Here is a 26,621-nt window from a genome sequence, read left to right as displayed (position 1 = left end):
CTCTACGATTCTTGCCCGTCTCCCATATCGACTGCCGAGGTCGCGTTCCCTCTCCTCCTCGCTGCCTCGTTCTCTTCTTCGTTTCTTCTGCTTCTCCTTCTTCTTTCCTCTCTCTATTGCTGGAGCGGCAGAGACCGCAGACGACGAAGAAGCGGCGGAGGCGTCAGGGAGAAGGGGGAAGAGGAGGAGGAGGAGGAGCGGAAGAAGCCATTGGGAACTATGCGATCGGATGAGGAGAGCGAGGAGGAGGATTCTGACGCGCCGACGAGAAGGAGAACCGCCGCCGCCACCGCCACCATCACAATCGCTGGCCGCGGCAGCGGCCGTTGATGGCGTTGCAGATGACCTGGCATCCAAGGTGCCGCAGGGGCGGCCCCCCTCTCGGCCTTAAGAACCTCGGTAACTCATGCTACCTCAACAGCGTCCTCCAGTGCCTCACGTACACCCCTCCCCTCGCCCAGTTCTGCCTCTCCTCTCGTCACTCGTCACTCTGTAAGCCCTAACCTCTCGATCCCTTGTTTTTTCTTTGATTTCTTGCCCTATGTCGCTTTGGAAGTTTCAATAAGCTGTTGGGGATTCTTTATGTAGGCAAGTCGCTCTTCGCGAACCGGGACAAGGAGTGCCCCTTCTGCATCCTCGAGCGGCAGATCGCTCGATCCCTCAGCCTCGACGGGCCGCTTGAAGCCCCGTCCAAGATTCATAAGTCCCTTGCCCTCTTCGCCGAGCACTTCCGGTGGGGCCGCCAGGAAGACGCCCACGAGTTCCTCCGCTACGTAATCGACGCCTGCCATAACGCCTGCCTCAAGATCCACAAGCGAAACGGCGGCGGAGGGACTCCGGATGGTAACCCAAAGGCGGAGGGCCGCTCAGGGCCCAGCACCGTGATGAAGGAGATCTTCGGAGGGGCCCTCCTTAGCCAGGTGAAGTGCCTCGCGTGCAAGGGGGAGTCAAATAAGTCGGACGAGATCATGGACATCTGCCTTGATCTCTTCCAGAGCAGCTCCTTGAAGGATGCCCTAGCTCGATTCTTTCATCCTGAAGTATTGGACGGCAACAATAAGTACAACTGCGGCAAGTAAGCACGTCATCCTGATATTGATCTCTTCTTTCTTGCATAATTTTGCAAACCATGTTCATTCAACTCAGATGCTGTTTTTCCTCCTTTTAGTTGTAAGAAACTCTCTGTTGCCAGAAAGCAGATGTTTATACTTCGAGCACCAAATGTGCTTGTCGTGCAGCTCAAGGTGGTTATTATTTTCCTTGGTTTTCTGCCTAATAATTGGCTGTTGTGTATCGTTTGGAGTTTTACTAGTAAGCAAATTTATCTTCTTGTAGAGATTTGAAGGCATACATGGTGGGAAGATCAACCGGAACATTGAATTTGATGAAGCTTTGGGGCTTTCAGAGTTCATGTTCAATATGAGTCAGGTTCACCTTATACCTTTTTGTGTTAAATCTCTTTTTGTGTTCTGAATATACAAACAATAACAACAAAGTCGTAAGTCACAGCTATTTGGCATCGGCTACATGGGTCTTTTGCCGCCATTGAGATATAAAAAAAGTAATACATTTAGTTAAGTTTAGAATACTTAAATCTTTATTTATAAATTTTATTAAGATCTTTTTGGATTTTTCTTTATCTCTCCTAATACCACTAACATTAGTTATTATACATTTTCTAACTATCACATCTGGATGTCTCCTAAGCACATTCTCATATCATCTTAAACGATTCTTTCTTATCTTATTCTCTATCAAAATAATACCTAGTTGTTCACGAATAAGAATATCTTTTTTATATTTTTTTTTTGTGTAATTCCACATATCCATCTCAGCAACACCAACTTTTGGGATATGTTATTACTTAATTGTCCAACTTTTTGTGTTATGTATGCGGCGATCAAAATATGAGTCCTGTTCAATTGAGCACGAGCATTAATATCCTTTTGTGTTATGTATGTGGTGATCAAAATAAGCATGTAGGTCAATTGGACCATATCTGGGTCTCTCTGATGAGCAATTGATAGGGTAATAGAGGTTGTACTGCTGAATTTTACAGAATGAGGACTTTCTAAATTTTAAATTTTCATAGTGCTATTTCTTAACTGAACTGATTGTGGTTGCAATTTGCGTGTGGGATTAGAAAAGAATTATTACACATTACCATCGTTAGTCACGCTTTACCATAATCAGCATTCTAGGACTCTGCATTATTGACAAACATAAAAATCAGGCCTCATAGTGTTGGTCTATAATTCCACTACATGAAAATTGGCATGTATTTCTTGCATCATTAGCATTGGTGGTGCTAGCAGCATTTATAGATTGAAGATAGAATGTGATCTCTATTAGTAGTTTTTTATGTGAGCTTTTCTTGACAAAGAATATAGTAGAGAAACATGTCTCATATTTACAAGTTCTTGGTGAAAATGCATAAAACTTTTGGAGCCCCAGGTACTTGAGGTGGTCACTTGGAAAAAGAGTTGTTCTGATAATTTGATTCATCAGCTTTTGTGCCAAAAAATTTTCCAGTCTTGAATCATACCCTCTAAGATGGTTAAATGTAAAGTCTAATCAACACAGCCTTTCGGTAAAAAGTGTGATACAATTATATTTCTAGACCTGATGAGATTATGGTACAGTGAACTGAGTTATTTTTTTATGCCAAAGCTGATGAGAAGTGTTGCATGTTTTTGTGAGAGTTGTAACCTGTGAGAAACAGTTATTAGTAATCTGCAATGAAGAACTTGTCAACATCTTGAATTTTTGGATATGAAGTATGTGTAACTGAGCATCCTAAAACAACAAATCATCTTGCTACGAAGGAATTCACTGGGCACTAGTGATTCTAAAAGAGGTGGTTGCAGGCTATTGTGACTTGGCTGGAATAGTAGCTATTTCAGCAAGACTTTTTTTCTCTTAGGTCTCATGGTGCCTGTTAATTTTGTACTTTGTGATACCTAGTATGTTAAGACCTGGCGATGCAACATGTATTTGATAAGAAAACAACTTCTTAAACAAATTGTTGGACTGAAAATGCTTTGCAAAATGTTAGACTAGGTTAGGCCACTGTGACTTGCTGGAACAGTAGTTTCAGCAAGACTTTGTCCCCTTGGGTCTCGTGGTGCCTGCACTTTCTAGGCCGGGCAGTTTTATACTTCATGTTAAGACTTAGTGGTGCAAGATGTACTTGGTAAGAAAACATCTTCCTAAGCATATTGTTGGACTGATTGTCTTCCTTTGCTTATTGTTGGACCAGATTAAGCTTGAGCCATTAAAGGACTAAATCAAACTGGTTGTTGTTTTAGTTGTTTGTTTGTTATTGAGGTTAGGGTGGAGTTATATTCTGGAGTTGAATGTTTTCCCTGTTCTTGTGGGATGTAATCAATCAGTTAATGTCATGAATTTTGAGCAAGTAAAAGAGCACAAATTAGTTTCTTTATATTGGTGAATGATATATATACACGTGTTTGTGTGTATGTGTGCGTGTGCTATGTTTTCTTTTTTTTCTGCATGAAATATTACTGCAAAGCCCCTAAACTTTGACATATTCCAGAGGATTGGATGATTAAGTTTTTGTGCTAGGGAGCCTTAGTCATGTATGAGTTATTAGAGTTTGAAAAAACACGGTTTTCATGCTGAAGTTAGGTAATTTTTCCGGAGCAAAGGAACCTTTTGTCTAAATGAGGGTGTTTTTTTACGTCGGAATGATTCTTTACTTTGCAAGGAACTTTGGCACCTTTTAAATGACGGTAAAATAGACCTATGCCCCTACCATGTCAATGGGTAGTTTGTATGTTGTTTGGAGAAAAGGGAGTCGTTCTTCCCCTCTTCTTGCTTTACTATCTCAGAGTCTAGATGAATAGAATGTGCTATCATATGGAGAATTGATGATCAAGAAGGTGTTAACTAGGGGTTTTTATAGTTTGTGGAAGAAGATGGTTGCACCAAAGTAATTGGCTCTGTTAATCAAAATCTTTAAAAATGATCAATTTGTGGGTTGGCTATTTAAACCATGTTATATTAAATAAATAATTCTCCAGCTTATAATGATGTTTCTTTATTATATTTGAATTGAAAGATCTATCAGATCGCACATTTGATTTTATGTTTCTAAATACTTGTTCTTATTTTGTAAAAGTAAGATATTGACTAAGGTTTCAATCTGGGATCAGTTGTAAGATTTATTATTTTTACTTTAAATGGTCATGTCTATTAGATCACACATGATTTAAGCACCTTGTTCATGACCTTAAATTGTTTTCTACCTGCCAAATAACCTTTTTGCTTTCTTTTGAGTCTTTCTTTCTGGTTAGGATCTATGTAACGGGTTGATCATAGAGGGCCAATGACTTGCCAGATACTGTGAACTTATAATCAAATCTTTCACTAAGCGTATTGGATTTTGAGCAGTACACTTTAGTCAATTTCCTTTGAAGTTTTATCTACTTAGAAACTAAGGACAAATGAGAGATTTTCTTATTTCTGTTGGTGTCTCTGATAGGAGGTTCTCCAAGCTGAGTTGGAGAAGAAACCTTTCTAAGCTACCAACTAGGAATCTAATTGCAAGTAAACTGACTTTTTTGCAATAAAACTAGATAAATCATCCAAGCAAAGCTATAGAGGCTATTGTCATCCTACATTACTTAGTTTGGAACTTCTAATTGGTTTTGGATCCTCCTTTGACCCTCCAGAGCTTTCCCAAATCTATCCACTGTTGTCCCTACCACTTTCGGATGAAAATAGGCATTGCAAGCCATCATATTAGCAGCAACACCTGCTCCCAAGTCACTGGCCATGGCTAGCATTGCTGGAGATGGGGCTGGCTGCCTTGTGCAGCCTTCTATAGGGCCAAACAATCCTGTAGATTGGCTGAACATGAACCTGTCTTGGTCAGCCATTGCATGTGTTAGATCAATGTCTGCATTTAGTCCAACTTGCCTTGTAATATTTTGTTAGGAATAATGGATCTTGAACAATTACTACATAACGAAACTGATATATGAGAGAGTTAAGAAGGCTGCACTTTGTTTGATATTAGGAGGAAATTACTGCCTGGACACCTGTACTGGTGGATATTGTCAAATGCATGTCTTATGATCATGCCATATGTTGTTGCATGTTGTACACTAGAGTGTGGTCCTTTATGCGTAAGAACACATTAGCGTCATCAGGGTGTATGGTGTATGCACTGGCAGCATGATACTGTTGGTGCCGTACCATACATATGTTTCTACATTCATTGCATTATCTGATGCTTGGCGCTTCTGATTTCTATGGATTTTTAAGGAAGGATTTTTGGATCTCCAAAGGAATTTTTATAGATCTTGAGCAAAAGAAGTCAGAGGAAGTATTTCTCTTGCAGGAAAGCTTAAGTTGTGGTCGATGTTTGCTAACAGTTGATACCTTTGATAGGGCTTACCTTATCATATTGTCTAGTTTGCTTTTCTTTGACTCCATCTGTTGTCCTCTCTTTATCTAACCACTTAATCTTTGCATCCCTATCTTTTCAAAGGCAAAGCAAAGATTAAATGTAAGACCTGCTTGCTTTCCATTAAGGTTTGTGGGAATACACTATGTACTATGTAGGTTTGCTAGTGACAAACATAATTTCATGTGTGAACCTAGAGGGTTATTCATACAGTTCTTGGCAGAAAGGCCACAGTGGATAGTTGACCTAACTGTCTGTAGTGAGACGATGAGGTGTGGGATTTTATAGTGGTGGATGATTGATGGATTTCTCGATGGGATTGGGACTCCTGGTTGAAGAGGGTTTTGATGGTGTCAAGTGCACTAGTGAAGTTTCTTTACAGTAACTGCAATACAATTTGGTTGATTGGGTTTGGACTCTACGTGGCCCTCACCCTTGTTTAGTTTGAGTAAATGATAACTTGTAAATTGCCTTTTCTTTTGAAAATGGGGTGGACTAGGGTTTTATTAGCTTGTTAATTTATCCTTTAGAAGATATCCATTTTAAAGTGATTAATATATTGTGTCTGCCGATTATTGATGTGTTTGAGTTGCAGGATCCTGAGCCAGAGTATAATCTTTTTGGCAGTATTGTGCATTCAGGATTTTCACCAGAGTCTGGACATTATTATGCATACATCAAGGTATCCGCATGTTAGTTTGTTTTTCTCAGTCTTCAATTCTTCAACTCTTCAATTTTGTATCCTTTGTTCATTTGGGTGCACCTAACCAGATCTTATTTACGTTTCACATGATCCACAGGATGCTTCTGGTCGTTGGTACTGTTGTAATGATGCTCAAGTTTCACTTTCAAGCAGACAAGAGGTTTTGTCAGAGAAGGTTTATATCCTTTTCTATGTACGCAGCAACGGAAGCCCAAAGCCAAGCAAAATTGTTTCTTCTTGCAACGCATATAAACCTTCAGTGACAAATGGAAACGATACATCAAGCTTAAAATCTACTGAAACACTGAAACCAACAATCATCAAGTCAGATGGCGTGTCTTCTAAGAATACTGCTTCGACCATGCTGAAGAATGGTAAAACATTTTCATCTCCACAATTTAAGCCCATAAATCTGAAGAACTTGGAGATAAAGCAGGCTATTTCAAATGGTAATGGCAACCTTGATCTTCAGAATAAAGGGTCTATTGAGAAGGGTATGGTTGCACTTGAATGTGGTTTTGTGGGTGAAACTAAGATAGTACAAAAAGTCAAGACATCAATGGCATCTAATCTCAGTTCTGCCAATGTAAATTTTTCTTCTGATACGGTGGAGAAAAATAATAAGCAGACATCATTTTTACCAAATGTAAATGCATGTACAAAAGAATCGGATATGGATGCTCATGTGGAGGACATTGAAGGTGCAGCAACTCTGAATAGAGGTTTTGATAATGGCAGTTCATCGAAATTGGAGACTAATAAGCATCATGCTATTGTATCGACTTTTAACACAGAGTTATCTAATACTAAAACAACTGAAAATTTAGCAAGTGATTTGCCGAGGGGAAATGGTTCACACAAGAATCAGAGAGCATGTGGTAAAAGGCATTACCAAGAGGAAATTGAGAAGTTCAAAGAAGTGTAAGTGTATTACCTTGTTTTCTTCATGCTTACATATATGCAAGATGTTTATCGTGATTCTCAATCTTATTTCTTTTTGCTCATAATGGTGTTGGCTTCTTAGACTTGCTGGAGAAGCCTCTTCTGAACTGCACTCTTGTGGCTGGGTTGATCAGGTTCAAAATTTCATGCGTGCTAGAAAGAGATTATGCATGCAAGAATCAGGCACCTCTTCTGATAATAGTCTAATAAGGTAAAAGATTTTCTTTGATTGTGCAATTGGAAGTTTAGATATATTTCATGGCTTTCTTTTTCAAGCATCAGATAAGATGATAGTTTATTCGGCAATAGTCTTAATTTAAGTCTGAGTTTATTATAGACTTTTTCGCGCTCATGCATTTTTGTAGTTCTTGTAAAAACTTCTGAGACATCTTCACCGGAGATTTCTATTAAAATATCTTATCTAACCTAACCTATGAAGATATGCTGTTTAGTAATTTTTTTCAATAGTAGGCTAACAAAAACCTGTCGTAAAATAAAGTTTCATCAGATCTTCAATGTTTCTATGTAGCTAATATTATCTAATGCAGGAGACACTTGATCAATGATGCCAGAAAGACCTTCATCTCACAAATTCCTGAGTCTCTAAAGGAGCACCTCATTGAGCACCTCAGATTTTTCAGTCAAGAAACACCTTTCTTGGATTCTTGAATTTCAGATGATGGTATGATTTCTGCTATCAAATTCTGAAACCCGTTTCCAGAAGAATTTTTTCTTTCATTTTCTTGTAATGGTGACGTGGAGAAGGGACAAATTGTATGAAGAATGTCTAAAGCAATTATTGGTTATGCAGTCCTTTATGTTGCGACTGGATGATGCATGGATATACTATTGACTATTCCAAATTTGAAGGGCATAATTTCCTTCTCTGCAAAATTCTTTTGGTATGTGGAGAATGTTGAAGACTTTTTTTGCATCAAGCTCCATGGGTTTCAGGAGATTTATCACTTGAAGCTTCTACTTCAGTTCATGTGTATCTGAGAATATTATTGATTTCATTGGCACTTCCCCTATCAGTGAGATTCACAATTTTGAGGTTAAAAGTTTTGCGGAGTAACTTCCTATGTAACATATCTTTTTTGATATTGTCGCTGATGATCAATTTCCCAAGGCTTATCCTTTTTTCATTCTTCCAATATGTTGTGCAACTGAATCTCGAAGACGATTGCAGTCAGGAGCTACATGAAGTGAGTTTCGGTTCTTCTTTTTTAAAACTCTTGTTGTCCTTGTAGCTTTCTTTCCATATTTCATGAAGTTAAGTTGATGTATATATACCTTGCCAGAAGTATTTCTTTCTAAAGATTTTGCTTTGGCATTTAACTTAAGCTGGATTTTTACTGCATTTTTCTGTATCACAGAAAATTAATGCCTGCCAACTTGTCTTTTCTTCTTCGGTTATAGGAGTGTTGCATTTTTAACACGTAATACACAACAAAGTTTACTTCTGGTGCATGTCTCAATAGTTTGTGCTTTAAATAATTATTTTTGTGAACAAAATATGAGTTGCTGGTTTTTTCTTCCATATGAAGTCATATACTTTAAAATTGAGTGTGATACTATTCTCACTTTTCTGACTAAGTATGTGGTAGTGTACCTATTAGTGATCCAAATAATTAGTCAAGTATGTGGGTTGAAGAAAATTAATTCTCTAGCAAGACAAGTAAGACTTGCATAACCAGTAATCATACTTATTAAACATGTATGTAGTCAATATTTTGCACCACATAATTTTTGCTGGACCGGGTATATCTCATGTGCCTCATGTCTTGCAATGCGGACACATTTTAGAAAGTTGAATTGTATACACAAAATGATCCTTACTAATTTTGACACACCAAAGTAGGCGAAAATTCTATGTATGCTTTGCTAGTCTATTTTTATCATCTCAACAAGATAGAGATCGAGGAACACAATCTTGTATCCGACCTGTACCGACATTGGATCAGTACATACCATCAGTACTGGTGTATCAACACTTGATACACTGATATGTACCGAAAATAAAGAAGAAGAGGAAGAAGAGGAAGAGGTGATGGAGGAAGAGGACAGTGGAGGAAGGGGAACAGGAGGAAGAGGATAAGGAGAAAAGGAGGAAGCATATCCAAAACCATGTTGACAGTGAACATTGGGTGGCGAGGAGGCTGGCGGCAGCGAACGGCAACATTCCGCTTGTGGAGAGGGAGAAGTTTGTGGAGTTTCTTTTAATCAGCAAATTACTGAACTTTTAAATCAGTTTAGAACTTTTTTTTTTTGGTCTTTTCCTTTTCATTTGAAAGACTGGAAGAAATCACTGTTTCAGATTTTAGTTTACATGTCAAACATAATCAATGGTTTAGTCTAGTCTTGTGCTGATGCGAGTATATATTGTTTTTCTTCATGAATTTGTTAATTTTGTTGGTTATCAATGTAAATATCTTGCAATACGCAAGTCACCATTTAATTTTAGTTGTCTCATTTGTTTATATAGTTATGCATAAGAATTCTTTTCTGTAGGAAAATTTGAACTCATATTTTCATGCCCCTGATATTTTTAATAATGAATGTTCATGAGAGATGCCTTGGTTCCCAATGAAGTGGGGTCTGACAAAGGTATATTTCATCCGGAGCTTCTGTTGCTTTTAAGATTATTAGGTCGCATTCAGTGTGACATTAAAATCTTACATTAGGCCTTGTTGCTCTCTTTGTCATTTACACAAAATATACAACTCAAGTGGCTTGCCACCTTGTCTGGGGGGGGATATTATTCCATCAAATGGTTGGATGTTGGTAGTCTGACCAGTGCTTAAGTCTGGATCATGTTATGTACACTTGATTTGTATGCCAAATTAACTCACACGTGGACCAGTTCATTTCCATGATTCATTACTCTTTTCTAATTTTCTAGAATGAGAGATACGGTAGACTGCTAAACCGTAGAGAACATTTTGGAAATAGTTAGTGTGCTTGTGCTGGTCATCCATTTTGCTGAATTTGTTGATAGGAAAATGGAAATAAAAAGTATATAAATCTTCTTCTTACTTTGGCCAACTTGAAAGAAACTGGTCATATATATTGTGTTGTGATAGGAATGGCAAGAGGCAAGCATGTTTGCCATTCATTCGTAGGTCTTCTTTTATGGTTCATACCATTGAAGCGGTGGGAGGGGACATTGTTCTGTTGTACGCTTATTTCTTCTATATGTTTGCTAGACATGATATTTGGACATTTGTTTTGATCTCATGCCTATGCTTTTACATATGCAATTACTTGTCTGGGGACAAGTCACATAGGTCACAGCGTTGTTTGCTTTAGCAATTATCGCTTCAACGCATCTGAAAAGCTTTGGTTACCATCTAAAACCTGATGGTGAGACAATGCCTTCCAAGTGGGTAGTATGTATGTATGGTCTTTTGATGGAACCTTTTTATTATGCTTGTTATTCCTTGTTGGTTCTTTGTATACCCAAAGTAGATGACGATTGGTTGTTTTGAGACTGGCATCTCTTACAGGCCTCCTAAATGTTTGACATGCTCAACGTGTGTGTGACCTCAAAGTTTGAATCCTGGCCATTTGACTTAGACCCAGCATGGTGCTGTCACAACCGGTAAATTTGGGTACCGCATGTGATGGATGCTCATCCTGCTTATAGGAGGCATCTGGTCATGAGTGGAGGCACCACGCGGATTGGAGAATATGATGTCGGACAAGTATATAATTAGTAGTTGTTTTTCTGTGTTGTTTGTTTCAATGTAGTTGATTGGGACCGCCGCTCGTTTTTTTTTAATTTCTTATGCACTTTTATTACTGTGAATCCTGAGGAGGCACTGTTTGATCAGAAATTAGAATTTCACAATCGTGAAGTCATTATCATAACGAGAAATCTACACATTGACGGATGATGGCAAAACTGAGAAATTTGGGGGAAGTTCGATTCCTACTTCTCAGGCGACAGTTTAACATTATTTTCATTTTTTGTATTTGCTCCAATATTTTCATTTGAAGGATCGTACAGATGTTTTTGTTTGGGGAATCGATCGAAGAGAATGCCTGCCTGCCTGCCTGCCTGTACAGATGTTTTTGAAGGCGTCTAAAGGCATACGGCAGCATCCTTTAGTTGTGAATTTCCATGTAGATCCTGCTCGAGGCACGATACACGTAAACGTGGCGTACCCCAGGGATTCTGTTCCGACACGGTTTACTTGTGCCAGAAGCAAATGGTGAGCACAGTGGCATCTCTGCTGGTCTTCTGCTAACAAAAAAGGAAAAAGAAAAATCACACGGGTCATCCTCCGAGTTTCCACGCTATCATGTGTGAAATATATATATATATATATATATATATATATATATATATATATATAAGACCAAAAATTAAGAAAGAACAATAATATTTTATAATATTCTTTTCTTACCCCTTTTTTTTTTTCCTAATTTTCCTTTTCTTCAAACCAATTCCCAACCGATTTGATTTTTCCAGTTGCTCGATCATGCAACTTGGTTGTATGAGGTTAGATTTGGGTAACGGAAGAAGCAAGACGACTGGGAAAAAGAAAAAGAGGAAAAATAAAGAGAGAGAGAGGAAGAAGAAACTCAAATTGGAGCATGCACGAAAAAACCACAAAAAGAGGGGGAGGGGCTTAAACACACAGTGAAAATTGGAGAAGCTATCTGAGTTTCTTTTTTTTTTTGTTCTTTCTTTTGGAAATAGTTTTACTACTTCAGGGATAAAGTTATTACTGTCATACCTAATGACGCATCACTATCTTATGGATCTCATACCTACCTACAAAATTAATCTCTGTAGAGAAGGAAATCAATGCCAAGTATAAAAAATTACTGTAAAAAACACAACGCAGTCAAGAAGACAAAATTCAACACAGCAGAACGCAGGCATCGAACAAGAAGCCCCCTACACTGGGGATGCAAGAAACGAACCGGAGATCGAAATCGATTGGAACAACCCTAATCGAATTGTAATCCTCACAGGCGAAGCGAAAGGCCAAAAGAGAGAGAGAGAGAGAGAGAGACTGGGATCCGCAACAGTGATCCAGAACCAGACCTAAGAACCCTAACAGAAAACGAGGACGACACCTTTCTCATGACGAGATGTAGCAAATCGATCGATAAGAACACTAATCATTTGAGAAAATCTGAGAGAGAGCGAGAGGAGAACAAGATAGATTAGGGGATCCCGCAGCAGCTGTGATTAAGAACCCCAACAACAGAAAACGTGGGACAAAACCCAAAAGACATGAAGCTAATCAAGATCACAATCCTCGACGACACTGGGAGAGGCAAGAGAGAGAGAGAGAGAGAGAGAACAAATTAGGGAGGAACCACCAGCAACTGCCATCCGAGAACCCTAGCAAAACAAAACAAAACAAAACGGGGAAGGCACAGATCGTACGAGGCGATGAGAAAGTCCGAACTATCAAAAACCCCTATTAAAGATCGCAATCCTTACCGGCAACGCGAAACGCAACGAAAAAGAAATGGAAATTAGGAGATCAGAGAATAGGGAGATGGATCTTTGCGACCAGGATCGAAGGAAAGGTATACCTCTAGTCGCCTGTTCCGAGTTCCTCCCGGAAAAGTATGCCACCGTTGTCGCGCCTCTTACCGGCCTTACCACGCCAAGCATTCAACATACATACCAGTGAGTTGAAGTTTTAATGTACCAATTCTAAAATAATGTATTTAACTCCGAAAGTTTTAGTAAAAACAAATAATTAATTCAAGTTACTGTAATAATTTAAAGTTGTTCTCGCTAATTATTTCTTTTTTTCTACTGCTTCTCCTATGATATACTGAAAAAGAAATAAATATTTTAAGAACTAGATTAGATGTTTAAAAATTGAAATAAATTCTATTGTGTGTAAAATGATTTGTTATGCCCAGATTAATTTATTTTTTTTTTATAAAAAATGAAAATAAAATTCCAACACAATACCTTTCATAGGCATATTGAGATATTGACGGGAGCAAAGAAAATCAATTGATTGACAGGGAATAATTAAAAGGGCATGAAACAAAACATAAAATAATCAATAAACTAAAACTATAAATCATAATTCTCGATAAATTTAATACCCGCACCATTAAGTATCAAAGAAAACAGATTGAAAAAGTCGAACCATATGATCCTGTCTTGATTGTTCTCTATATAAAAAGCTAAATTTGGAACCTATGTTAATAGAGATGTATACTAGTTTTACAAGAAACTGACGATGAGGGGACAACGCCGATCCACAGCCCTTCAACAAAAACTGGGAAGGCTACTTAGGCCAGCAAAATCACACTCAAATTTGATATCCCGTGATAAAAAAAATTGCCCCAGCTCCAATGATTTGACAAAGAAATTACCCGGTGGCCGGCACCTTAATCATCTAGAGTTGCAGCACTCAGCTCGGCTGTGCAACAATTTTTCCCACAAACATATCATCTGCCTAGGCGATTGATAATGCGCCGTGTAATAGTTCTCCATGCATCCATACTGACAGAACTTCCAACTGTGGGAATATCGAATTATCGTGGTGGTGTTCAACTCTTCAACCCACATACCCATGCTCACATCTTCCATTTTGAATAGCTGCAAGAAAGACGTGTCAGATATATCCTGCGTGTACATGATTAGGGTCTCAGAGTTGCAACGCTTACTCCTAAGCTTCGATTAGCATGCTGGGCTACAACAAATCTAGCAATATCACTTGAGATTACGTATCCAGGCCCATTCGCATATGGAGGATATATCTCTTCTGGCCATTCCTGCATGCATCAGCATTATAAACAGTTCATTAAGGAAAAAAATTAATCACCACATATTAGTAATTGTAAGATATACAATCATACTTCAAGATAGTCTAACATATTCTACAATTATAGACTTCAGACTGATGTTAACCAAGGGAAGATCAACATCATAGAATCAACCATGCCTAATTCATGAACACACCTTTGACATTCAGGGATGTGCCCATATCTCACGTGTTGTAGAGAGAGAACATGGGCAACTAGTTGACGTTCTCAAATGCATAGAAAGTTACACACATAATAAAAATAACTCCTAGAAATCTTTATTTACATCGGTTCAGTTTACTTACCTCAAATGTGACTGCCCATTTTCCACTCCTGAGTGGCGTATGGAAGTGGTTTATATTACCCATGTACAGAGAAGTATTAGGAGAAATGGCTTCAATAATTCTTAGTATTACATCCACCCTAACAAATGTATCATCATCACATTTCATAATATGTGCTGCAGTCAAGTTGTGGACCTACAGGAAAAAGGTAGCTGAGTTAAATTACTCATGCATTGGACTATATTTTCTAGGAAAGCTGCATATAGGAATATCCTAAAGAAAGTTCATATCAATCCTACCCCAAACTCACAAATCGCTATTGTTTTAAGAACCACTAAATCATAATGGTCCATGAATGGCAAAATCACAATATCCTTAAAATATTCAGCCTCTTTCTTCAGTGCTGCATTCACGTCCTTCCTTGGACTCTGAAAATACAATTTACATGTAAAAATTCAAAAAGGAAAAAAGCTTAATAAGAAAGAAACATGAAGGATTTGATAATTTCAGTGCATCCCGAGTTAAAGTTGTATGCCAAAATGGTGCTGCAATAAATGCTTTAATCGGATAAGTCAACAGCATCTGAAGAACAAGGTTTGCTCCAGAAAAGAATATACCTCACAGAGCAAACATCCCTCTTTTGATGAAAAATGAAATCTTTATTTCATTGTGACAAAAAAGAAGTTTGTTCCTGAAAATAAGAAATCTCATAGACAATGTAACAAAATCCTGGGACCATCTAAATATCAGAGATTTTTTGAATTATATCATGTATAGCTGAAGATCCTAATAATTCTATCTTAATACCCATGGATTGGCGAGTTCCTATTTGGAAGGTTTTTAAGACCAACAAAAAAACACATTTAGAATATTTTTCATTAATAAAATTACAATAAGATTCAAGTGTAACGACCCACCTTTTCCCTATTATCCAATATTTAAGCAACTAATATCACAAATAAACTATATTTTCTTCTGAGAGACTGAAGTGCATACCAAACTATTCAAAACTAAATTAAATTTTAAAAGAGACCAGAAGGATAATAACTGATGGTAAACATTATAGCTTATCACAAGGTTAACGGCATATATTACTGGAAGGACTACTGTGCCCAACAGTGACATGTAGTTAAGTGAACTATTTACCCAATTTCTTGCACCTTTACTATGCCAGGAAACTTCATTTATAAGAGCTCTGTAAAATGAGAGTGAAAGTGCATTATTATAAAATAGTTTACAAGTATGATAAAGTGTACTAAAACATTCATCATTTAGTTATTTATTTAAGCTGAAATAAGTTTAAATCTAATAGCAAACCTCTCCGTTCTGTCATAATTCTTGCATATTAGCACAAAGGTCCAGAAAATAAGCATATAAGCTTATGCAGGATTTAATTAGATAAATATCATTATGAAGTTAAGTATGATGCTGGTACAGAATTGGGACACTGAGGAACAGGAATGACACTTTGACATCTGTGATATCTTTAAAAATTATCACAGCACTGAACACTTGTTTAAATCATTGTCAATCATGTGACAAAATCCGGAAAACTTCATGTTGTAGATGACAAAGCCTTCTTGCACTGAACACTTGCTTTAGTCATCTTTATAGTTTATAACTGCATGGCCTATAATTTTCGAATACATTTACAAATGATGAATGGTGCAAATCAAGTGACGAATGGTTGTGGATGAAGTGCCACTATAACACAGAAAAGTCAGTTCCATCATTTGTAGGTAAAAAGATGCTTAAATATAGCAGTACAACATATTGTTAAGTAACAAATCACTAAATTAGAACCACCTAGCATAATGCTATATGCCCTAAACCACATTGTTGCTAGAGGCTTCAGCAGCACTTATCCGATGACTTAATTGTGTTTACATCTATTTTAATTTTTAAGCATTTTATTTGGGTCAGAATAACGTACAAGAACCCACTATTGGCTAATCATGCTACAAATTGGCATGACAACATAAACAAAGATTACACTTTTGTGATTATTCTTTTAGATTGAGGTAAAGTTTCATATCATATGTTTAGTTTCAAATGCAAGAAACAATGATACACAGTTCTGAACAAACCATACAATTTACCAGTGCAACAAAGAAACGGGCTATGGCCCTTGATGATAGGAATGCAGGATATTGCATCCAGGTTTTCCTGACAGCCATGCGCTCAGCAAAATGATTTGTAGCTGATAGAATGCCAATGAAAAGTTGAATTGGATTTCGTGGCAATGGAGTGGACTTCCATTTTTCTGACATCTCTAATACTTGTTGAACAGAGAAATGGGAAGTCGGAAGAGCAGTAGCATATACAGAGTGTATATCCACATCTCCTTTAATTGCTAAACCTGTCGCATCTTCAAGAATAAAACCCTGAAAAGAAAATCCGTAGATACCAACACATCTGTGATGACAGTCTTCAAGTCTCAAAATCTCAAAAATATTACCTTTGACTAAGGAGAAAAACAAGATTAGAACTACACACCGTCCGATATGGAAAAGAAGATATATGTCGGCCTCCCACATAAATGTTGTATCCTTCAACACCGGCCTGAATTGTGAGAACAAACAGCTTGCCTTCTGCAAATGGAAAAGGCCATGCCATGTCTGGCTTCTTTGGACGACCAACGAATCGCTTCAACCATGAAGTTATCTTTGTCTCCTTTGGGTCCAAGGAATCATCATGATCCCATTTCTCACATTTGACAAAATCATCAACTATAAAACAAGTCAACATTGTAGATCTTAGCGGAAAAAACATCCAATGATAAACTATAGCAAAAGTTCATGCCTGGTCTCAAAATAATTCACTATTGACTGAAGATTCCACATAAAGAAAGATTTTACTGCTTTCATTCAATAATTAAGAGCTACGTACATAATGCAATAAATTTCCCAAGTAATTCGCAAAAGAATCCAATGACCCTTGTTCTGCAAAGCAAAGCAATACCATACAATAACGAACAAATAAAAGTTACTGTGGCTTTTCCGAAAGTTAACAAATAGAAAAATCTTATAGGTTTCAAACCAACGAAATGCTTCAATTTACACGGATCAACTTCTCATGAACTCATTCTAGAGTAATTGTTCGTGGCAAGTGTTTCCAACAAAATGACCTGAGAAAACCTAAATCAGCAAAATATTAAAGAATCATGAAGCAGAGGACTAGAATAAACATTACCAGTTTCATCGTTCTCCTGGGAAGGCACCCCGTCACAGCGCAGTGCCTTGCCCCACTGCATCCTGTAACAAGTATTATGCTCGACGATGGGCCTCTGACTCCAGTCACCCTTCAGCCTTGGATTCAAATGCAGAATCTTGGGCGGGTCCTCACCGTCAACCGACTTGAGCCCTTGCAGCTCTAACACGAACTGCGACAGCATCACGGTTCCATCTCCCTGCCTCAGACTCGCAAGCTGCGGCACATACTCCTGATGGGCATTGTGGGGCGTGCCCACAACCGTGATCGATGATCCTACTGCCAAACCGCAGGGCAGAAGCATCACCTTTTCCGTCGCAGCCTCAGCCATGCTCATTGACGACGGGCAAGACTCCGGCTTAACTTCGACGGCCGTGGTAGGGTTCAATGCGACGTCTGAACCGTATTTCTCCACCTCCTCCCAAGCCTTGATGCCCAGAGCCCACGCCTCCTGCGCCATTCTCTCCAACTCCGAGAAATTCCCCCTTCGGTGGGGAACCCCGCCTTGGAGGTTACGGTTCATCGCTATACCGGTGACGGGACCGTAGCCGTCGTGGAGGCCATCCTCCAGCTTCCGGTGGTGGGCGCCGCCACGGCGGGGCGATCCGAACAAGCCCCGACCGACATCGGCGGCGCCGTCGGAGACGCTGCCATCGCCGCTGAAGAAGGCGGAGAGCTCACTGAAGCGTCGGAACTTGAATGCGATGAAGAGGAGGTAAAGCGTGGAGACGCCGAGGAGGAAATGGGAGATCATTCGTCGCCGGCCCTGGAGGGACTCGACGCTCTTGCTCCGCTTCATTACCTGTGCGTCAAGCCCTAGCAATACGGAGGGGTCAGACCAAGGCCGCTAGGGTTTGGCTGCAGGGATCGCATGAGAGGGGCTTGCAGCAGAGTAGTGGTTTCGATCGAAGTGGAGGGAGAAGGGGAAAGGAGTTGAGATTAACAGAAGGCGGGATTAATCCGTTCTTTATCCATTAAGATCCTTATTAAAGCTGGGGATTTGATTAGGCCGTGGCATAAACAATTGTAACTCTGTTTGGATTACCTGGCCGACCTACCTGCCCTGTGGTTTGAAGGGTCAATAAAATCGGCTGGGTCCCGCATCGACCCCTCAGGTATATACGATGGGATGTGCGAGAGGGTAATACTCGAAGATAAAGGACGAGGGAGGGCTTACTAAGACCTTCGTACTAGACTACGAGTACCCGTTTAAGTACCTGAATGATCACTGGATGAGTTCAGCGGGCACCATCTGAGCCAACGTTGCTTCAGGCCACAACGTAAGTCGGTGAAACCGGAGGCAAACTTATTCCTCTAACGAACCCGAATTAAGTTGTTGTTTAGGAGGATTAAGTTTGTTGTTTGTAACTGTACGGCTCACATGCATTTCAGCAACGCTCCCGTATTCCGCAAACCTGCGCTGGGGTGATGATCCAGCTGATGTAATCACTTGATCCGTGGAACGAGATTCACGTCTTCTCAAGCGGGGTCCACGGTGGGGCTCAGAAACCCTACGGCCCGGGGACGTGGCCCTCAGTCGGGTGGGACCACTTAAGACAAGCCACCTCATTGCAGGACTCCGCAAGATGCGTACAGCGGGCTTAATCGACCGGAGAAGGAATAAATGATGACGTGGTTCCGAATGAGCTATTCGTTTTGAGTACATATTCATAGATACCCGAACTACACCTGCGTTGAGATTGGTCCACCCGTGGACCCGGGAAGCACGTAAGCCATGAATACGCACAATTTTTTCTTTTTTGGGAAGTTTCGAATTTACCCGCCGGTAGACCGTGAAACGCGTTCCGACTGGGCCCCATAGCTCCTGCTTCGTTACCGCATGGGTATTTTTGTCTTTTAGTTTTTATAGAATGAAAAGAAATTGCAGTATTGATCTGTCTTTTTGCAGGGATGGTAAAGACCGAGTACAATGGTTATGTGATGATATGTTTATGTCAGTCCACTCATTGGAGCAAAGCTATATAAATCATTGTCATGGAGTCTCTCGACTGGTTTTGGGTGATACGCTTTAGGGGGAGAAGAAACCATGTACATGACAGCAAACAGCGATAGCGTACAATACAGGCACGGCAAAGAGCTTCTTACAGGACGCCCAAGTTCTTGAGGCCTAAGACGACGCCGACGCCGATGATGTGGCCGACGGTGCCGCAGGCCAACGTGTCCGCCAAGGTGAACCCGGCAGGATCGCCGGTCTGCAGCCCAGAGTCGCGGGCTTCCAGCTTCAGCCCCGCCGTGGCCTTCCTGTTCGCAGACGGAGCCAACCCGAACCTCCCCGCGAACAACATCAAGCTTGTGCTCACCACCATTATCTGCCAAACACAGGGATTCCGTGAACGTTTAGCATCCAACACTTGATGTATTTATGGATGTAACTGTTGAGTGTGACAATGCTCACGATGTTCGTCGACGAGCCGATGAAGTCACAGCGAGCACCCAAAGCTCCCCTCCCTCGCTGCCTGAGCTGAGGCAGCGCCACCTGCCAACAGAAGAGTGCAGAAACATCCATGAAGCGTTCTCAATCGAGCGCAGAAAGATCCACGCAACAAGTGCACAGCAGCGGAACTCTCTAAACACCACGAGCGATCTGATATAACAGAACATATCACAGAACTGTTGCTTCTGAACTCACCATTGATGGCTGGACCTTGAGGCCACTGAAGTGTGGGAGGGCACCCATGACTGAAGCTGGAGAGGTGAGCTTGGAAGCCATGGCTTGTGTTGCAGTATAGTGACGAAACTGCTTCCCTTCTCCTTAACTTTTAGAGCATGGATGTGGAGACCTTGGATTGTCAACCACATGAATGGCTTGTGGACTCAGGTGGCTATCCACCCATGGATAATGTTTTTGATCTTGGTGCTGAAATGGCAGCCTCTGGTTAGCCGGACAAGTTTTGATAAGATAATGTCTGACCTTTGAAGTAGAGGGATCGATTCGCCTCTTCTGCCTGAGAACGCAAATTTTAATATATTGTATTTAGGAATCCCACTAAACTAAGTGGAGAGTGCACGTAACAAATATATGTTTTATACTAAATTAGTAATAGAGGGAAGGGTAGTCTAGAAATTTAAATGAATAAATATTCAAGTGAACTGATATATTTAGGATTATTTTTATATATAGTGCTAGTTGGTGTGTTGCTTGAATCATCTAACAATGCAATTACACCAATACGCCAATCACATGACTCAGTCGATGTGTTAGACACGCATAACGACTAAATAGGTAGTGACTCTACCCCTGTTCTATTCTATGTTACTCTTTTTCATTATTTTTTTAATTTTTACTTTCTATTATCTTTTATTTTTTTCTTTTGTTTTTATAAAAATATCAAAAAGGTTTTTGATAAGATCATTTAGTTCCACGTTGATTGAGGAATATAAAAATCAATGACTCATAAATCCGTCTCTCTAATCTTTAAAGGTGTTTTTTTGAAGCTCACGAGCCTATGAGCCGCACAAAACCCCCTTATCAAACTAGCACTAAAAAGAGGATTCGATACCGATACTTATACCTTGATGGAGTAAACTTGCTCTGGAATCATACACCTTGGCTTCCATACGAGAATGAGCACTGATAAAATCATTATTATTAATAGATTTGTAGGGTAGGATACCTTAATCCATTAAAATCTTTCTTACAAACTCTTTTACATGTTAATGTCTTCAAAATATTTGGTCAAAATTAAGAATCAAAGTCCACTATCGAATTTGAAACATGTCGATGGTTAATGCACTATCTTCAGTATAATATACGTAATTCAATATAATAATTTTGAGAGAATAATTATTATTTTCATATCATATTTTTGATATAATATTAGTTTTTGTTATTGTAAATCCTATTTCTGGACAGGCAAGCGAAGGCCGCGTCTTGACGGGACACAAAGTCCACGCAACGACTCACCGACGACTTGGGCGTCAGTGTGAACGCAGGTGAATTTGGCGCTCTCGCCCCACAAATCCTTCAAACGGACGGTGGAGATCGCTTGGGTCATCGAAGCTTCTGGATCTCCATCCCCACTTCCTCTCCATCACGAACCAAACAATTCAATGGCCACGGCAACGCTTCATCTACCGAATCGCCGTACTCGCTTTTCTTACCCGCCTCAAGTTCTTACGCATCGAAGGTGGGTCTCACGTAAGAGCCAGAAGTTCTCCACTCAAATAAAGGGTAGTGGAGGAGGACGACGTCGAAGGAGTGGAAAAAGTATTCTTTTGTTATACGGGACGTAATCCTCACGATTTTATACTTCCGGATCACCAGATCGAGGGGGAGAAATCCGCTGACGAGATTTGCTTTCCGAGTTCTTCGCGTGGATCATAGAAGGTATGCAAATGGACGATCAAAACCTACAAAGTCTAAAATAGGAAGGATATTTGTTCTTTTCGTTTCTAGGGTTCGCAATTCGCATTCGCTTTCTGTTCTTGTCTGTCTCAATCAGACAAATTGCTCCTGATTGTTGGATTATCGGATGCTAGGTTTTGTTTCCCGATGTGCTGTCGCACTTAAGGAAATTAGGGGCTCTCGAGAACTGGTAAAATTGAGACTGCCGTTGTTCTTTTTGTTTCCGGGACGTCAATTAAGATTCTGTTGATCGTCACGATTAGATTTTGGGTGTGGATCGATATAATTGCTGGATTATACCGTGTGCAATACTTGAATGTGGAGGAAACACTCATAACCTCAGAAAATTTAGGAACAAGGTGAAAATTATATGAATAATTGCATAGCAAAATCGACGTGGATATCTCAAATACATTCTTTGATTGAAGTGGGTTGAGTAGGTATATTTATCTGCATCTCCAGTTTTTTTTTGTAAAATCATTATTAATGTTTCCACCTCCTGATATATCGCGCAACATGTTGTCTGAGGTATTTACCTGCGCTATCTGAGCATCGTAGATATTGGCAAGTTTTTGTCTTTCTCTGTTTACGAGGCATTTTAAACATTTTGAGAATTTTGGTTGATGTCTCAGGAACATTTTTGAGGTGATTGCAGACATTAGGCGTCTACATTTTGTAACTGCAAAGGAATCTGTTCCTGGAAGAAGGATATTATTAGCTGGAACCAGAGCTATACATTGGTTTCCATTTCGGTGGATTCTGCAGTTTTTTCTAGTTCCAATTGTCACTCAGTAAAAACTTATATGAAATCATGACATCTTCTGTTCATGACTTATCTGGTAATTTTGTTTCCCATAGATGCGTTTCAGTTTTGTTGATGTATCTTGTATTTGCTGAGTCACTGACTGCTTAATGTTTACATTTTTTTTGGCAATAGTATAACCATTAGTGATCTATCATTCCAGTTTCTATAATTTATGCTATTGGTGCTTTGGTTTCAATCTTTTAACATATGAATTTGGTCAGTGTCTTTTGGCAAGTTGATTTTCAGGAAAATGAAAAGAAAATCTCTTATTGGAATTAGAAAGCTTTAGTAACTTTTACATGTTGAACTGTACCTCTTTCAACACATAGCACGACCAAACTGGTCTTTCTACAGGAACTGCCTACTTGTTCCATAGAATCGTAATACTTATAACAAGAAAAGTATAGTGTTAATGTAGTAATTGAAATAAAATGGCGAAAGAGCTTGGTTGTGTGAAGCTTTGGGACCTCGTGGATACCAAAATAACTAATCACTTTATGATATTGAATTACTCAGTTTGACTATCATGAACAGTCTAATTATAACCAAGTTCCACTTAATTAACTCAATGTATCTTCTCTCGTTTCTACTATGTTCAGATGCTACCTCAAGGAGCAATTTTCACTTTTTAAGTAATGTATCTTTTACATCCGTCTTGCATTTCTATATGTTAACGACTCATGAAGCTTTTGAGATATGGCTAATTTGTGGTCATTCTCATCTTGTATTTGTAGCTGTTCAAGTATTCTCGATGGTCAGGCATCTTACCCTCTATATTGAGCTTGATGGACAATGTTAATCAATTTTTGCAAACTTTGGACCAAAATTTCGTAAACATTATCTCACTGTGTGATTAATTTTAAACTATATATACGGTAGATTGTAGCTTATTTTTTGTGTCATATTAGCTACATTTTCTATGGTTGTTTTCTATCTTTTTCAGTCTAGTCTGTGTGCTACATTTGGATGTTCTGTTCATTGAAATATTTATGATTAATTCATCCAATATTTTTATAAAGAATTTAGGAAATTTTGAAATAATGAGTTTAGTATACTCTTTAATGATTCTTTATGATGATTTTTCAGGTAATAGAGAACCTGGTGAGCAACAAAAGCATGCAGAACCTGAGATCCGACATGAGCCTACTGCAACTACAAACTTGCAATATGGTGTGGAAACATCTTTGTCTGAGGGCACAGTGCCATATAGTCAGTTTGGAGTGGCACAAACTATGGTATCTTTCTATATTTTTTAGCGGAAATTATGTTACATTTTAAAGAACTTTTTACCAACTGAAAAATTTTTCGGTACCAGTTCCTTTGGAATTTTGTATTTTGAACACATTAGATTGGACAAAACTGCTTCAGAAGTTTGTTTTTTAAGTTGAGAAGTTGCCATACAAGGGTTGTGGCGTATGGTTATGTTGTTTTCTTCATCCTTTTTGTAGATATTTCTAATGACTTATGGTTATGGAGGTCTTGTCATCCTTCACAAAGATATCACCTCTACCTAATATGGGTTTATCAATACCAGGATCACTTTATATTTTGTGCCCATTGATACGACTGATGAAGTTTTGGAGGTTGCTTAGCATTGTGAATGAAAACTATGTGAGAGCTGGTTACTTGTCTTACAATGAAGATGTTTGTGCAAATTCTTTCTTTGGTAAATGATGCCAATTGTCTCCAGGCTTTTCATTTTGTTTCTTGTTAAATTACTTTTCATGACTTCTGTAGAATTTCAGCTTGTAGGTGATTAGGTATATGTATGTGGACTGTGGAGAAAGGTTGTCAGTGAAAGTGTCTCGACAAAATTATCCTTGGAATTTAATGTTCTGGCTGGTGAACGGCCTGATATTCCAAAGCTTCTCACATTATTAATACCAGAATGAGCATGTGCAACTAGAGATAGTGGAAATAGGAAAAACCCTCTATCAGTGGGCGACATTTTTGTCAGAGATATCTGTTGTTTTATTTTGCTTTCTGTATAAATCGTTGGTCATGATATAAAAAAGGTAACTATTTATGCACAACATGGATCTGAATGTGATGTTTTTCTTAATTTTTGTGTTATCTAGTAAACGTATCTTTCTGTTGATGCTTTTAAAGTGCCACAATTGTATGTAGTTATATTTACACAACATAAATTGTCGAATTAGTCTGTGCGATATTTTCCCTCACATGTTCTCATCTTGTGCTACTTGTTATTGCCTTTTGTTGTCCTTAATTTTTGTATATATACTTCTTTGTATAAGCTTCTATATTGAGTTGTTACTAACTTAATAATACATATAATAGACTTCAAAATTTCTTTTCTTTTTTTCATGGTGGTGAATATTGATTGGGTGCAGTGACCATATAGTTTTTATTCCAGCTGCTTAGATCAGAAATGAATTTTCTCTTGTTGAAATAATTTGTTTCATCGGACTAGACATATGTGAGCATATCTTATAAAACTCATTTTACTAAATGTCAGTAAAATATGTTATTGCAGGCCCATTCAGCTTATCCATATGTAGATCCTTCCTATGGAGGCATTTATGCAGCCTACATTGGACAACCTGTGGTATGATACAAATTGTACTTGCAAGAAACTAGTTGAATGATGCCTTCATTTTGGCATTTGTTATAACTTTGTCATCAATTGTTACTGCACTTAGATTTACCCGCAACTGATTGCCATCCATCAATCGGGCGTACCTTTACCAACTGATGCAGCCGAAGAGCCTGTTTATGTCAATGCAAAGCAATATCATGGTATCCTGAGGCGTCGACAATCTCGAGCAAAGGCTGAATCAAAGAATAAGATGATTAAAGTTCGTAAGGTATGTCTCAGAGAGATGCACTAACTAATTTGCATGACCTACATTTTTTTATTTCTTAGCCTTACTCTGGGAGGGGGATGCCAGAATGTATTATGGTGATTGTGATGAGTTGTGCTTTTGTCTCGTTTTGTCTTGGTTGACCTTGTGGGACTGTGGTTACTATCTTTAACTTTTCATCTTGGTCAGTTAATACTCTTTAATAGCTTATTTATCTTTACAATGGCTACTTCATGCCAGTTCTGAAAAGAATCTGATATATTTTTGTGACACCTGAAGGTTCTTGGAAGATTCTCTAATCATGTTGAGTGATTGTTACAGCCTTATCTACATGAGTCACGACACTTGCATGCGCTGAAAAGAGCTAGAGGATGTGGAGGAAGATTTCTCAACTCCAAGTCTGAAGGAAATCAACAGAATGAGGTTGCCTCAAGTGACCAGGACCAGCCTTCCAGCATCCCAGCTTTGGAGAAATGTTTTGGGACTCAGGAGAATGCAAACCTCTCAGGCGATAGAGTGGAATCTAATAAGGTTTCGAACTAATAAATCCCCTTTGGACCCTGAACAGAGTCAAAATCTTAATCTTATGTAGGTGTGTGATGCACTAAATACAGTGTTAGATGGCTCCATGTAGTCTCTGCAGGATACCAAGAGGCTCTGTGAAGGGGAAACTATTAGACTTTTCTCCTATACCAACTCGATATCTTGTTTCTTTTGATATCTATGTTTGGTGTTAGAAATATGCTATAGAAGTTGTATAAATTGATCGAACTGTGCATGGAGTTTGTAGGTTCTCAGAGTTGAGATAGTCTTGCAAGGTAATTATTTCTTTGATGGGCTGTACTTTTAAATTTTGTTCTCAACTGGCACTTAAATTGATCTGAAGTGCTCATTTTGGCGGTTCCAACTTCTGTCTCTTGATAGTCTGGTCCTACTCTTTTGCTTCCTGATTTCACTTCTAAATTTATGTTTCCAATGATCTGGGGTATGTTGGTCCAAAGCCGTTTGGCTTTCCTATATTACATAGTACAGATATAATTAGTTTGGATCAAAACCTAATTTAATTATGATTACCCATAAGAATTCATAATATATATATATATAATAAATGATAAAAATAAGATTCTATTTTAGAATCTTAGGATAAAATGTTAATATTTTTTAAAATATATTAAGAGGATCCATATTATATTATTTATTGTATTGCTCTCGTGATTACTAATGTGACGAGAAAAGCAACACTAACTATACATTCAGTGATTTCTA

At 38.8% G+C, this 26,621-nt stretch overlaps 4 protein-coding genes across 4 annotated transcripts; 2 read left to right on the top strand and 2 right to left on the bottom strand.

Moving 5' to 3' along the window:
• LOC103997536 (ubiquitin carboxyl-terminal hydrolase 25) lies at nucleotides 1-8,419 on the top strand. The gene is made up of 9 exons (XM_009418783.3): nucleotides 1-492; nucleotides 589-1,075; nucleotides 1,169-1,244; nucleotides 1,336-1,428; nucleotides 6,027-6,113; nucleotides 6,232-7,055; nucleotides 7,159-7,287; nucleotides 7,625-7,758; nucleotides 7,888-8,419. Exons 1-8 carry the CDS (start codon nucleotides 330-332, stop codon nucleotides 7,743-7,745), a joined length of 1,980 nt encoding a protein of 659 aa, XP_009417058.2. The 5' UTR covers nucleotides 1-329; the 3' UTR covers nucleotides 7,746-7,758; nucleotides 7,888-8,419.
• Nucleotides 8,420-13,328: 4,909 nt separating this feature from the next.
• LOC135649483 (hydroxyproline O-galactosyltransferase GALT2-like) lies at nucleotides 13,329-18,294 on the bottom strand. The gene is made up of 7 exons (XM_065167879.1): nucleotides 17,345-18,294; nucleotides 16,649-16,881; nucleotides 16,252-16,536; nucleotides 14,452-14,580; nucleotides 14,174-14,347; nucleotides 13,731-13,838; nucleotides 13,329-13,662 (listed from the first exon to the last, which is right to left on the bottom strand). The coding sequence occupies exons 1-7, from the start codon at nucleotides 18,159-18,161 to the stop codon at nucleotides 13,456-13,458; spliced, it is 1,953 nt and encodes a 650-aa protein (XP_065023951.1). The 5' UTR covers nucleotides 18,162-18,294; the 3' UTR covers nucleotides 13,329-13,455.
• A 1,035-nt stretch (nucleotides 18,295-19,329) lies between these two features.
• LOC103997534 (photosystem I reaction center subunit psaK, chloroplastic-like) lies at nucleotides 19,330-20,169 on the bottom strand. The gene is made up of 3 exons (XM_009418781.3): nucleotides 20,013-20,169; nucleotides 19,779-19,859; nucleotides 19,330-19,692 (listed from the first exon to the last, which is right to left on the bottom strand). Exons 1-3 carry the CDS (start codon nucleotides 20,091-20,093, stop codon nucleotides 19,465-19,467), a joined length of 390 nt encoding a protein of 129 aa, XP_009417056.2. The 5' UTR covers nucleotides 20,094-20,169; the 3' UTR covers nucleotides 19,330-19,464.
• A 1,388-nt stretch (nucleotides 20,170-21,557) lies between these two features.
• LOC103997533 (nuclear transcription factor Y subunit A-7) lies at nucleotides 21,558-26,262 on the top strand. The gene is made up of 6 exons (XM_009418780.3): nucleotides 21,558-21,710; nucleotides 22,361-22,567; nucleotides 23,620-23,768; nucleotides 25,028-25,099; nucleotides 25,194-25,358; nucleotides 25,677-26,262. Exons 2-6 carry the CDS (start codon nucleotides 22,540-22,542, stop codon nucleotides 25,896-25,898), a joined length of 636 nt encoding a protein of 211 aa, XP_009417055.1. The 5' UTR covers nucleotides 21,558-21,710; nucleotides 22,361-22,539; the 3' UTR covers nucleotides 25,899-26,262.
• Nucleotides 26,263-26,621: the final 359 nt, after the last annotated feature.

The sequence above is a fragment of the Musa acuminata genome, chromosome BXJ3-9 (genome assembly GCF_036884655.1).
Source record: "Musa acuminata AAA Group cultivar baxijiao chromosome BXJ3-9, Cavendish_Baxijiao_AAA, whole genome shotgun sequence".
In the NCBI taxonomy this organism is placed as follows: Eukaryota; Viridiplantae; Streptophyta; class Magnoliopsida; order Zingiberales; family Musaceae; genus Musa; species Musa acuminata.
Note: the sequence above shows the minus strand (reverse complement) of the source record. Positions and strands in the feature narration are given on the sequence as shown.